Genomic DNA, 14,131 nt, shown 5'->3' with positions numbered 1-14,131 from the left:
ACACGTTATTCACTTCCTCTGAGTCACTGTAAACGTGTGTATTATTGTGTACACCAGGGTGTTTTAAACAAAGTTCAGGGGGCAAAATAATATTAGAAAACCCACATAAGAGTGTTTGGCAAAGCGACCTCCAAATCAAAATGGCCAACTACCTGTTCATCTTAGCCTCGATTCTGTGAGGAATTTCATGTCACCTCATTTTGTGTCAATCAGACTTTGATCCCATTTTTAAAAATGTGTTTGTACAGTTTTTGTGACGATCTGTCACTTCACTTCTGGTCGTGGTTCCTTGTTTGGGGTTTGTTTTCTGTCAGCGCTCTTATTTTTGTTCCCCTTCCTGCTTTTCTCCCTGAGAGCTTGTTTCCCTTAGCTGTCCCTGATTGACACTTTGTTTGATTGATTGATTGAAACTTTTATTGGGAGATTGCAAAGGAAGAGAATACATTATATGAAACAGTACAGTTTACACAGTACAGTACATATTCCGTACAATTGACCACTAAATGGTAACACCCCAATAAGTTTTTCAACTTGTTTAAGTTGGGGTCCACGTTAATCAATTCATGGTAATTCTTTACACCTGGTGTCAGAAAAATTGTATTTAAATTATCAAAAAACTTTCCGTTCTGAGTTCCCAATGAACAGACAAGAGGCTGTCTTTGTTGCACCAAGCAAAGGCTTGGAAAATTCCATTGTGTACGATGGGATGAGACGGGAGGGGTTATCTATTGTCATCGAAGACTTGCCCAAGCTGGATCCAGGACTAACCCAAGCCCGAGGCATCTTCTTCTTTTGTTTTCAATGTGACTTAAAACAAGAGCTGTTTACATACCCCCCATTCCTTTGGAAGCAGATGTTTGTCGTGTAAACAGGGAGTGTCCAAATAAAGGAGGAGACGTAAACCTTTTTCGTCAGAGCGTGGTGCAAGACTGTACAGAGAGTACAGTCGCCGCGTCTCACCTCAAAATTGAGTCTAAATTTAATTCTGCTCTGTTTGATTCTTTGTTTCTTGTCTTGTTTAATAGATGTCATCCGTGTTTGAACCTGACATCTTCTTTCAGTTGCCAATCAGTTGCCTGCCTCGCCTGTTACTCAGGGCTTGAGGACTGACTCTGTCAGGCACTCGCATGGCTGAGGTAGTTGGGAATCCAAGATGCAGGTAGCATGAGAATGACGTGCAGGTAAGAGTCTTATTATATTCACGAATAGGGAGAAGCAGTCGTGCATGCAAACGGTCCCAAACATAATCAATCCTCGAGCCCTGAGGAACAGGAGAGGCAGGCATAAATAGCCGCCTGATTGGCAACTGCAACCAGGTGTGCCAGGCTGCCAATCCAGCAGGAAGGGGAACAAAAATAAGAGCGCCGACAGGAAACAAACACCAAACAAGGAACCACGACCAGAAGTGAAGTGACAGAGCGTCACAGTTTTACCTACATCGGATAGGTTTTAGTAGGGCTGTGAATCTTTGGGTGTCCCACGATTCGATTCAATATCGATTCTTGGGGTCACGATTCGATTCAAAATCAATTTTTTTTTCAATTCAACACGATTCTCAATTCAAAAACGATTTTTTTCCCGATTCGAAAGGATTCTCTATTCATTCAATACATAGGTTTTCAGCAGGATCTACCCCAGTCTGCTGACATGCAAGCAGAGTAGTAGATTTTTGTAAAAAGCTTTTATAATTGTAAAGGACAATGTTTTATCAACTGATTGCAATAATGTAAATTTGTTTTAACTATTAAATGAACCAAAAATATGACTTATTTTATCTTTGTGAAAATATTGGACACAGTGTGTTGTCAAGCTTATGAGATGCGATGCAAGTGTAAGCCACTGTGACACTATTTTATTTTTATAAATGTCTAATGATAATGTCAATGAGGGATTTTTAATCACTGCTATGTTGAAATTGTAACTAATATTGATACTGTTGTTGATAATATTCATTTTTGTTTCACTACTTTTGGTTTGTTCTGTGTCGTGTTTGTGTCTCCTCTCAATTGCTCTGTTTATTGCAGTTCTGAGTGTTGCTGGGTCGGGTTTGGTTTCGGAATTGGATTGTATTGTTATGGTATTGCTGCTAATTGTTTTGTTGGATTCATTAATTAAAAAATAAATAAAAATAAAAATATAGATTTTTTAAAAATGAGAATTGATTCTGAATCGCATAACGTGAGAATCGCGATTCAAATTCGAATAGATTTTTTCCCACACCCCTAGGTTTTAGCGTGATTAACAATATTAATTACAAGTGAGGAATATCAAAATGGCCTCCACAACCTTCAATTTTTCTGTCCTTCAAAAAAAGGTTTCGACAAAATGATTTGCCTGAGTGGCTGTACAAGACAGATAAAACCAAAAATGAAGTTTGAACAACCCTGGTGTACACGTCTGAATATGTTTGTGTCACATATGATTGCACACATTTACATGATGCAATTGCGTACATGACAGCACGTCACTTACAGGATTATACCGTACATACTGTACATACTGTACATGTACCTGATTGTGCAGCTGTAGCAGCTCCTCTTTACTGTTGTGCGTCTTGTCCTGCTCCACTTCATACAGTTCTCGGACTTCTCTTAGTTCTTCTCCAAGCTTCCTCAACTGTTCTTCCAAAGCTTCCTCGTCACTGCGCCGAGAGCCCTTTCAATGTAAAGACACATCAAATATCCATTTTATGGACAATCCTGAAAGTTTGTTGATAAAGTGAAGAAAGACTATGGGATGAAAGTTTGCGTGCTAAACACATTTAAAAACTATAAAACTGCAGAATAGGCGTTGAATTGGGTATTGCACTGCAAAAAGTCAGTGTTCAAAAACAAAACAAAAAATACAAAAATGAGGGGTATTTTATTTGAACTAAGCAAAATTATCTGCCAATAGAACAAGACTGTCAAGACTTGCCAAAACAAGTAAAATTAGCTAACTTCATCCATCCATCCATTTTCTACCGCTTATTCCCTTTGGGGTCGCGGGGGGCGGTGGAGCCTATCTCAGCTACAATCGGGCGGAAGGCGGGGTACACCCTAGACAAGTCGCCACCTCATCGCAGGGCCAACACAGATAGACAGACAACATTCACACTCACATCCACACACTAGGGCCAATTTAGTGTTGCCAATCAACTTATCCCCAGGTGCATGTCTTTGGAGGTGGGAGGAAGCCGGAGTACCCGGAGGGAACCCACGCAGTCACGGGGAGGACATGCAAACTCCACACAGAAAGATCCCGAGCCCGGGATTGAACCCAAGACTACTAGGGACCTTCGTATTGTGAGGCAGATGCACTAACCCCTCTGCCACCGTGAAGCCCTAGCTAACTTCAATGAACCCAAAAATACCTTAGAATAAGTATATTCTCACTAATAACAAGTGCACTTTTCTTGGTAGAAAAAAATAATATGAGACATTTTTGCTCAATATGTTGAAAAATATTCTTAAATGAAGTAAATGCTCGTGCCATTATCTTGACATAATGATATGCGCTCGGCATTACATTTCTTGAAACCAGCAAACTTATACTAAAAACTAATTTATTGTTCTTAATGGAAAGGCAACAAGGCAACCGCTTGTTACTCTCGGGGTCTCCTAGCCGCTCAGGCAAATCGTATTGTCTAAAAAGGCATTTTTCCATCGATAACATGACATCATCGCGCCAAGTGCGTGCTCTTTCAGTCAAGTAGTGTGCATATATACAGCCTGGCCCTCCGCCAAAATTTTTTTAAGTGTAATTTTGAAGAATTTATCTGAATGTGCATGAACTATTTCTGTTCAAAATTGTTAGAAATGTCACATGTTAAATGTCAGTTTACTGTACTGTGCCAACTGTACTACTATATGAGTATGTATTTTCTATTGTTTCATTGAAAATTAAACAGCAAAGTCCATTTGGCTGTCATCTGTTTTAATTATGAGACACAATTGTGTCAAAATCATGATTTTTTTTTCTTCATGCTTGAAATAAGAAATTATTACTTTAAAAAAGTAGTTTTATACTTGTGAGTGTTGATGACACAGCTTTGCAACAGTTGATATTCTAGTTTCAAGCATGTTTTACTCAATATAGGTCATCAAATCTCAGCAACAAGCTGTAATATCTTACTGAGATCATTTAGGACCAAAAACCTTAAAACAAGTAAAACACTCTAACATAAAATCTGCTTAGTGAGAAGAATTATCTTATCAGACAGAAAATAAGCAAATATCACCCTTATTTGGGATATTTAATCTTACTTAGATTTTTTGCAGTGTGCAAAGCGGGACCGTTGCTAGGAATGCTGGGCCCCCTGAAAGAGTATTGGTGTGGGCCCCTCTCGCTCATTCATCGCCCCCTTCAATGTTCTAGTTTTTTAGTGTTCTTGACGGTGCCTGGTGTAATACTCCCATTTTGTTTAATTTTTTACAATTAACCACTTAACAAATCAGACTATTATTATGTAAGTTATGTATTATTGGTTGTTTGTTTTAAACATTTGGTAACACTTTAGTATGGGGAACATATTCTAAGTAACAAAGACTTAATTTAGAGTTATTTGGACACTAGAGGAACATATTCTAAGTAACAAAGACTTAATTTAGAGTTATTTGGTTAGGGTTAGGGTTAGAGCGTTAGAGTTAGGGTTAGGTTGTAGAATAAGGCATTAATAAGTATTTAATTATTGACTAATTAAGAGCAAATAGCATGTTCATAAGCAACTTATTAATGGTGAATATGTTCCCCATACTGAAGTGTTACTGAACATTTTTGTATTGAAGCTATTCAAATCTCCCACCAATGACACATTTCACAAGACCACATTGAACACATCATGATCTTCAACAGATGCTCATAACTATTACCGTATTTTTCAGGCTATTAGTCGCTCCGGAGTATAAGTCGCACCGGCCAAAAATGCATAATAAAGAAGGAAAAAAACATATATAAGTCGCACTGGAGTATAAGTCGCAATTTTTTGGGAAATTTATTTGACAAAACCCAACACCAAGAATAGACATTTGAAAGGCAATTTAAAATAAATAAAGAATAGTGAACAACAGGCTGAATAAGTGTACGTTATATAAGGCATAAATAACCAACTGAGAACGTGCCTGGTATGTTAACGTAACATATTATGGTAAGAGTCATTCAAATAACTATAACATATAGAACATGCTATAAGTTTACCAAACAATCTGTCACTCCTAATCGCTAAATCCCATGAAATCTTATACGTCTAGTCCAGGGGTCGGCAACCCAAAATGTTGAAAGAGCCATATTGGACCAAAAATACAAAAACAAATCTGTCTGGAGCTGCAAAAAATTAAAAGCCATATTACATACAGATAGTGTGTCATGAGATATACATTGAATTAAGAGGACTTAAAGGAAACTAAATGACCCCAAATATGAGGCATAATGATGCAATATGTACATATAGCTAGCCTAAATAGCATGTTAGCATCGATTAGCTTGCAGTCATGCAGTGACCAAATATGTCTGATTAGCACTCCACACAAGTCAATAACATCAACAAAACTCACCTTTCATGCACAACGTTAAAAGTTTGGTGGACAAAATGAGACAGAAAAAGAAGTGGCATAAAACACGTCCTAGAAAGTCGGAGAAAGTTATACATGTAAACAAACTACGGTGAGTTCAAGGACCGCCAAAATGAGTAGGACAAAACGGCGCTCGCCAAATACTCGAATCAGTGAAGCATGTTTAATATAAACAGTGTGCTTTGTAACAATTAGGGAAGCTTGTGTCATGTTTGTCCTCCTACAGAAACCATATTAAAACAAAAAATAGATTTTTTTCCCCCTCATCTTTTTCCATTTTTCATACATTTTTTAAAAAAGCTTCAGAGAGCCACTAGGACGGCGCTAGAGCCGCGGGTTGCCGACCCCTGGTCTAGTCTCTTACGTGAATGAGCTAAATAATATTATTTGATATTTTACGGTAATGTGTTAATAATTTCACACATAAGTCGCTCCTGAGTATAAGTCGCACCCCCGGCCAAACTATGAAAAAAACTGCGACTTATAGTCCGAAAAATACGGTAATTATGAGCATCTGACTAAGGTCATTATCAGTTACTCAGAAATGATTAATTATTAATAATAATGTTCAATAATTACTCAGTAATTGCTAATTACTGAGTATACCTTGAATGCGTCATAATACAATTACAAAAAACATCAAATCCGCTTAGTGAGAAGAATTATCTTATCAGACAGAAAATAAGCAAATATCACCCTTATTTGAGATATTTCATCTTACTTAGATTTCAGTTTTTGCAGTGTAGAAATGAAAAGTAGCATTACCGTGGACTCGTTGCCATCAAGCAGGTTCTGTGTCAGCCTGCGTAGTTCTAGCAGGTTGGCATGAAGGCTCCCAGTAGGTATGTCCTTGGCTGAGGACGTCTCCGAGGACTCGTCCATGGAAGAATCTGTGGATAGCGCAGAGTCTGTGACGTCGTTACCCCGGAGATGGGAGCACAGTGAGCGCACCTCACAGTAGGCCTGCCATAGTTGAAGACGCAGCTGGAGGGAGAAGACAAAAGCAACATATGTGGGGATTGGAAAGTGGGTGTCTAGTTTGTAGTTGTTGTTGTCTTTACCTGCTCCCTCTCCTGCTCCTGCTCCTCCTGTTCCATACTTTGTTCTATCTCACACAATAGGCTAGACCGGTGAGGGGTGAGGCTTTGCAGGCTGTTCTCCTCTGTTAGCTCCTCTAGTTGAGCTGCCAGCTGTCTGTGGGACAACTGAACCTCCAGAAGCGCCACCTGACTCTGCTGCAACTGGACATGACAGAAGAGTCACAACCAGGCTTAACAACTCCAAGTACAGTGTCTGCTAGCAAGAGGTAAGAAACAAAACATTATTTAAAAAAAAAAAAAAAGAAGTGTGAAAGAATGGTCTTCTTCACAACAAGTGATTTTATATAGAATAGAATAGAAAGTACTTTATTGGGGGAAATTCAGCACCACAGTTCACTCACTATAGACAATAATAAGACAATATAAATATAATATAATATATATACAAACTCCGTTTCCATATGAGTTGGGAAATTGTGTTAGATGTAAATATAAACGGAATACAATGATTTGCAAATCATTTTCAACCCATATTCAGTTGAATATGCTACAAAGACAACATATTTATATGTTCAAACTGATAAACTTTTTTTTTTTTGCAAATAATAATTAACAATAATTAACAACACGTGCCAAAGTAGTTGGGAAAGGGCATGTTCACCACTGTGTTACATCACCTTTTCTTTTAACAACACTCAATAAACGATTGGGAACTGAGGAAACTAATTGTTGAAGCTTTGAAAGTGGAATTCTTTCCCATTCTTGTTTTATGTAGAGCTTCAGTCTCTGCTGTCGTATTTTACGCTTCATAATGCGCCACACATTTTCGATGGGAGACAGGTCTGGATTGCAGGCGGACCAGGAAAGTACCCGCACTCTTTTTTTTACGAAGCCACGCTGTTGTAACATGTGCTGAATGTGGCTTGGCATTGTCTTGCTGAAATAAGCAGGGGCGTCCATGAAAAAGACGGCTCTTAGATGGCAACATATGTTGTTCCAAAACCTGTATGTACCTTTCAGCATTCATGCATGTTCGTCCTTCGTTTTCGAAGATGACCAGGTGACTTCACGTTGATTTGTGTGTGCGAAGATGGCTGATGAGGCCAATCCTTGTATGACCGGCTGCAGTGAGGGCAGGTTATGGCTGGGGGGTGGCTGGCAGAGAGGGAGGGACTGTCTCTGTACTTGCGGAGCTTTCGCTTCTGTTCGGCTTCATGGATGAGTTTTTCCTCGAAGTCTGCAACACCATGCCAGACTGCAGAGCGCCAGTTTGAACGGTGTTGGGCATTGGCTTCCCATGTCTCTGGGTCCAGACCACAGCCCTTGAGACTGGCCTTTAAGGTGTCCTTAAAGCGTTTCCGCTGTCCGCCGCGTGAGCGCTTTCCATGGTGCAGTTCACCGTACAGGAGCATTTTTGGTAGGCGTTCATCGGACATGCGGCAGACATGGCCAGCCCATCTCAGCTGGAAACGCTTGAGGATGGCATAGATGCTATCCATCTCAGCCCTGAGGAGGACCTCGGTGTCTGGGATCTTGTCCTTTCAGCATTAATGGTGCCTTCACAGATGTGTAAGTTACCCATGCCTTTTGGCACTAATGCACCTCCATACCATCACAGATGCTGGCTTTTGAACTTTGCGTCGATAACAGTCTGGATGGTTCGCTTCCCCTTTGGTCCGGATGACACGATGTTGAATATTTCCAAAAACAATTTGAAATGTGGACTCGTCAGACCACAGAACACTTTTCCACTTTACATGAGTACATCTTAGATGATCTCGGGCCCAGATAAGACGGCGGCGTTTCTGGATGTTGTTGATAAATGGCTTTCACTTTGCATAGTAGAGCTTTAACTTGCACTTACAGATGTAGCAACGAACTGTATTTAGTGACAGTGGTTTTCTGAAGTGTTCCTGAGCCCATGTGGTGATATCCTTTAGAGATTGATGTCTGTTTTTGATACAGTGCCGTCTGAGGGATGGAAGGTCACGGTCATTCAATGTTGGTTTCCGGCCATGCCGCTTACGTGGAGTGATTTCTCCAGATTCTCTGAACCTTTTGATGATATTATGGACAGTAGATGGTGAAATCCCTAAATTTCTTTCAATTGCACTTTGAGAAACGTTGTTCTTAAACTGTTTGACTGTTTGCTCACGCAGTCGTGGACAAAGGGGTGTACCTCGCCCCATCCTTTCTTGTGAATGACTGAGCATTTTTTGGGGAATCTGTTTTTATACCCAATCATGGCACCCACCTGTTCCCAACTAGCCTGCACACCTGTGGGATGTTCCAAATAAGTGTTTGATGAGCATTCCTCAACTTTATCAGTATTTATTGCCACCTTTCCCAACTTCTTTGTCACGTGTTGCTGGCATCAAATTCTAAAGTTAATGATTATTTGCAAAAAAAAAAAAATGTTTATCAGTTTGAACATCAAATGTGTTCTTTGTAGCATATTCAACTGGATATGGGTTGAAAATGATTTGCAAATCATTGTATTCCGTTTCTATTTACATCTAACACAATTTCCCAAGTCATATGGAAACGGGGTTTGTATTTTGATTCTCAAATTATAAGTAGAGAAAAGCGGTCTACCATGTACAGTTCCAGCGGAAAGTTTGTTCGCTGCTTCTTTTGTCTGGTGCTTACTATATGTTGTCATCTTAAGCAAGCACTTTTAGTAATATGGATTAGGACTTGAGGTGATTGACTTGTGCGGGTTGTCGGCAGAAACAGGTTCCACTGCATATGAAACATATTGACATGTAATATTATTACAAACCCCGTTTCCATATGAGTTTTCAGCAAGACAATGCTAAGCCACATTCAGCATGTGTTACAACAGCGTGGCTTCGTAAAAAAGAGTGCGGGTACTTTCCTGGCCCGCCTGCAGTCCAGACCTGTCTCCCATCGAAAATGTGTGGTGCATTATGAAGTGTAAAATACGACAGTGGAGACCCCGGACTGTTGAACGACTGAAGCTCTACATAAAACAAGAATGGGAAAGAATTCCACTTTCAAAGCTTCAACAATTAGTTTCCTCAGTTCCCAATCGTTTATTGAGTGTTGTTAAAATAAAAGGTGATGTAACACAGTGGTGAACATGCCCTTTTCCAACTACTTTGGCATGTGTTGCAGCCATGAAAGTCTAATTTAATTATTATTTTCAAAAAAACAATAAAGTTTATGAGTTTGAACATCAAATATGTTGTCTTTGTAGCATATTCAACTAAATATGGGTTGAAAAGGATTTGCAAATCATTGTATTCCGTTTATATTTACATCCAACACAATTTCCCAACTCATATGGAAACGGGGTTTGTAGTTCATGGATGCATGTATGAAAATATAATACATTTGCATGAAAATAATTGAATTCTGAAGTGCCCACTTTGTTGTATTAGGTTGTATTTGTACAAGTCTGCTACGATTTGGTCTGGCGTTCGATTTCGGAGCTTCCACAAATACAAACCCCGTTTCCATATGAGTTGGGAAATTGTGTTAGATGTAAATATAAACCGAATACAATGATTTCCAAATCCTTTTCAACCCATATTCAGTTGAATTTTTTTTGCAAATAATCATTAACTTTAGAATTTGATGCCAGCAACACGTGACAAAGAAGTTGGGAAAGGTGGCAATCAATACTGATAAAGTTGAGGAATGCTCATCAAACACGTATTTGGAACATCCCACAGGTGAACAGGCTAATTGGGAACAGGTGGGTGCCATGATTGGGTATAAAAGTAGATTCCATGAAATGCTCAGTCATTCACAAACAAGGATGGGGCGAGGGTCACCACTTTGTCAACAAATGCGTGAGCAAATTGTTGAACAGTTTAAGAAAAACTTTTCTCAAGCAGCTATTGCAAGGAATTTAGGGATTTCACCATCTACGGTCCGTAATATCATCAAAGGGTTCAGAGAATCCGGAGAAATCACTCCACAAAAGCAGCTAAGCCCGTGACCTTCGATCCCTCAGGCTGTACTGCATCAACAAGCAACATCAGTGTATAAAGGATATCACCGCATGGGCTCAGGAACACTTCAGAAACCCACTGTCAGTAACTACAGTTGGTCGCTACATCTGTAAGTGCAAGTTAAAACTCTCCTATATAAGGCGAAAACCGTTTATCAACAACACCCAGAAACGCTGTCAGCTTCTCTGGGCCTGAGCTCATCTAAGATGGACTGATACAAAGTGGAAAAGTGTTCTGTGGTCTGACGAGTCCACATTTCGAATTGTTTTTGGAAACTGTGGACGTCGTGTACTCCGGACCAAAGAGGAAAAGAACCATCCGGATTGTTATAGGCACAAAGTTGAAAAGCCAGAATCTGTGATGGCATGGGGGTGTATTAGTGCCCAAGACATGGGTAACTTACACATCTGTGAAGGCGCCATTAATGCTGAAAGGTACATACAGGTTTTGGAGCAACATATGTTGCCATCCAAGCAACGTTACCATGGACGCCCCTGCTTATTTCAGCAAGACAATGCCAAGCCACGTGTTACATCAACGTGGCTTCAAAGTAAAAGACTGCGGGTACTAGACTGGCCTGCCTGTAGTCCAGGCCTGTCTCCCATTGAAAATGTGTGGCGCATTATGAAGCCTAAAATAGCACAACGGAGACCTCCGGACTGTTGAACAACTTAAGCTGTACATCAAGCAAGAATGGGAAAGAATTCCACCTGAGAAGCTTCAAAAATGTGTCTCCTCAGTTCCCAAACGTTTACTGAGTGTTGTTAAAAGGAAAGGCCATGTAACACAGTGGTGAACATGCCCTTTCCCAACTACTTTGGCACGTGTTGCAGCCATGAAATTCTAAGTTAATTATTATTTGCAAAAAAACAATAAAGTTTATGAGTTTGAACATCAACTATCTTGTCTTTGTAGTCCATTCAATTGAATATGGGTTGAAAAGGATTTGCAAATCATTGTATTCCGTTTATATTTACATCTAACACAATTTCCCATCTCATATGGAAACGGGGTTTGTAGTTCATGGATGCATGTATGAAAATATAATACATTTGCATGAAAATAATTGAATTCTGAAGTGCCCACTTTGTTGTATTAGGTTGTATTTGTACAAGTCTGCTACGATTTGGTCTGGCGTTCGATTTCGGAGCTTCCACAAATACAAACCCCGTTTCCATATGAGTTGGGAAATTGTGTTAGATGTAAATATAAACGGAATACAATGATTTGCAAATCATTTTCAACCCATATTCAGTTGAATATGCTACAAAGACAACATATTTGATGTTCAAACTGATAAACATTTTTTTTTTTGCAAATAATCATTAACTTTAGAATTTGATGCCAGCAACACGTGACAAAGAAGTTGGGAAAGGTGGCAATCAATACTGATAAAGTTGAGGAATGCTCATCAAACACTTATTTGGAACATCCCACAGGTGAACAGGCAAATTGGGAACAGGTGGGTGCCATGATTGGGTATAAAAGTAGATTCCATGAAATGCTCAGTCATTCACAAACAAGGATGGGGCGAGGTGCACCACTTTGTCAACAAATGCGTGAGCAAATTGTTGAACAGTTTAAGAAAAACTTTTCTCAAGCAGCTATTGCAAGGAATTTAGGGATTTCACCATCTACGGTCCGTAATATCATCAAAGGGTTCAGAGAATCCGGAGAAATCACTCCACAAAAGCAGCTAAGCCCGTGACCTTCGATCCCTCGGGCTGTACTGCATCAACAAGCAACATCAGTGTGTAAAGGATATCACCACATGGGCTCAGGAACACTTCAGAAACCCACTGTCAGTAACTACAGTTGGTCGCTACATCTGTAAGTGCAAGTTAAAACTCTCCTATATAAGGTGAAAACCATTTATCAACAACACCCAGAAATGCCGTCGGCTTCGCTGGACCTGAGCTCATCTAAGATGGACTGATACAAAGTGGAAAAGTGTTCTGTGGTCTGACGAGTCCACATTTCAAATTGTTTTTGGAAACTGTGGACGTCGTGTCCTCCGGACCAAAGAGGAAAAGAACCATCCGGATTGTTACACGCACAAAGTTGAAAAGCCAGCATCTGTGATGGTATGGTGTGTATTAGTGCCCAAGACATGGTTAACTTACACATCTGTGAAAGCGCCATTAATGCCGAAAGGTACATACAGGTTTTGGAACAACATATGTTGCCATCCAAGGAACGTTACCATGGACGCCCCTGCTTATTTCAGCAAGACAATGCCAAGCCACATGTTACATCAACGCGGCTTCAAAGTAAAAGAGTGCGGGTACTAGACTGGCCTGCCTGTAGTCCAGACCTGTCTCCCATTGAAAATGTGTGGCGCATTATGAAGCCTAAAATACCACAACGGAGACCCCCGGACTGTTGAACAACTTAAGCTGTACATCAAGCAAGAATGGGAAAGAATTCCACCTGAGAAGCTTCAAAAATGTGTCTCCTCAGTTCCCAAACGTTTACTGAGTGTTGTTAAAAGAAAAGGCCATGTAACACAGTGGTGAACATGCCCTTTCCCAACTACTTTGGCACGTGTTGCAGCCATGAAATTCTAAGTTAATTATTATTTGCAACAAAAAAAAAAAGTTTATGAGAACGAACATCAAATATCTTGTCTTTGTAGTGCATTCAATTAAATATGGGTTGAAAAGGATTTGCAAATCATTGTATTCCGTTTATTTTTACATCTAACACCATTTCCCAACTCATATGGAAACGGGGTTTGTACCTTGTTTCCCATCTTAGTACCTGTTGGTCTTTCTCGTGACACTGCCTCTCCAACACCAGCGTCTTCTCTCTGAGGTCTTCTACGGTATTCCTAAGCACTTCTTTCTCCTCCAGCACGGCCTGCATCCGCCGTTCCAGCTCCGTCTTCCTCTCCGACAGCATTTTAATCTAAAACGTTCAGTATAGGTATTTAGAAATGACACCCCATTAAAAAGGATTATGGCGACAAGCTGAGGATTGTCTCGGTTTTCTAGTGGAAAGCAGACAAATGGGCAGCCACTGAATTGATTAAAGGCTAAAGATTGTGTTGTCCCGTCTCTGAGGCGAGCTCTTACGCGAGATTAAAAGCACTCCCACTGGCCTTATGAATGCTTGTTGCCTAGCACAGGCGTAGGCGGTTGTAGCCACCCTCATCTTAGGAATGTCTTGGTGATAGGATAGTGCCTACACAAACCTTTTATATCAGCTTGCTCAGCAAGTAACGACCTTCACCTCAACATAGTCTTCACAGCGGGACTTGTATTGTTTTGGTCTGTGCAGAGTTCAACATTAAATGAACTATTGTACGGTGCCATGTTATCCCTTCTGGTTTTGACCCACATCTGAACCTACTTGGCAGAGCTGCAGCTTCACACAAGAATCAGTTGCTGTTGCAAAACACATGAGCATGCATGCCACGTTCTGGATGTTTAAGGCCACCTCAGGCTATTTATCAAAAACAGGGCAAAGCCAGTTGTCATCATATAAAAATTGAGGATATAAACAGCAGGATTCCCCAGACATTGCAGTGCATTAGTTAAATTTAGAAAAACTGAACAAGTAG

The 14,131-nt window shown here is 40.1% G+C and overlaps 1 protein-coding gene across 1 annotated transcript in view; it reads right to left on the bottom strand.

Annotated features, from left to right (window-relative positions):
- The window catches only part of LOC140679249 (BICD family-like cargo adapter 1), a 52,514-nt gene that overhangs the window by 15,316 nt on the left and 23,067 nt on the right, over nucleotides 1-14,131 (bottom strand). Inside the window, exons 5-8 of the mRNA XM_072914272.1 lie at nucleotides 13,330-13,476; nucleotides 6,611-6,790; nucleotides 6,315-6,533; nucleotides 2,512-2,655 (exon numbers count right to left, since the gene is read on the bottom strand). Coding sequence (XP_072770373.1) covers nucleotides 2,512-2,655; nucleotides 6,315-6,533; nucleotides 6,611-6,790; nucleotides 13,330-13,476 — 690 coding nt within the window. The remainder of the gene's footprint in view (nucleotides 1-2,511; nucleotides 2,656-6,314; nucleotides 6,534-6,610; nucleotides 6,791-13,329; nucleotides 13,477-14,131) is intronic.

The sequence above is a fragment of the Nerophis lumbriciformis genome, linkage group LG12 (genome assembly GCF_033978685.3).
Source record: "Nerophis lumbriciformis linkage group LG12, RoL_Nlum_v2.1, whole genome shotgun sequence".
In the NCBI taxonomy this organism is placed as follows: domain Eukaryota; kingdom Metazoa; phylum Chordata; class Actinopteri; order Syngnathiformes; family Syngnathidae; genus Nerophis; species Nerophis lumbriciformis.
This window is presented reverse-complemented; position numbering and strand designations above follow the sequence as displayed.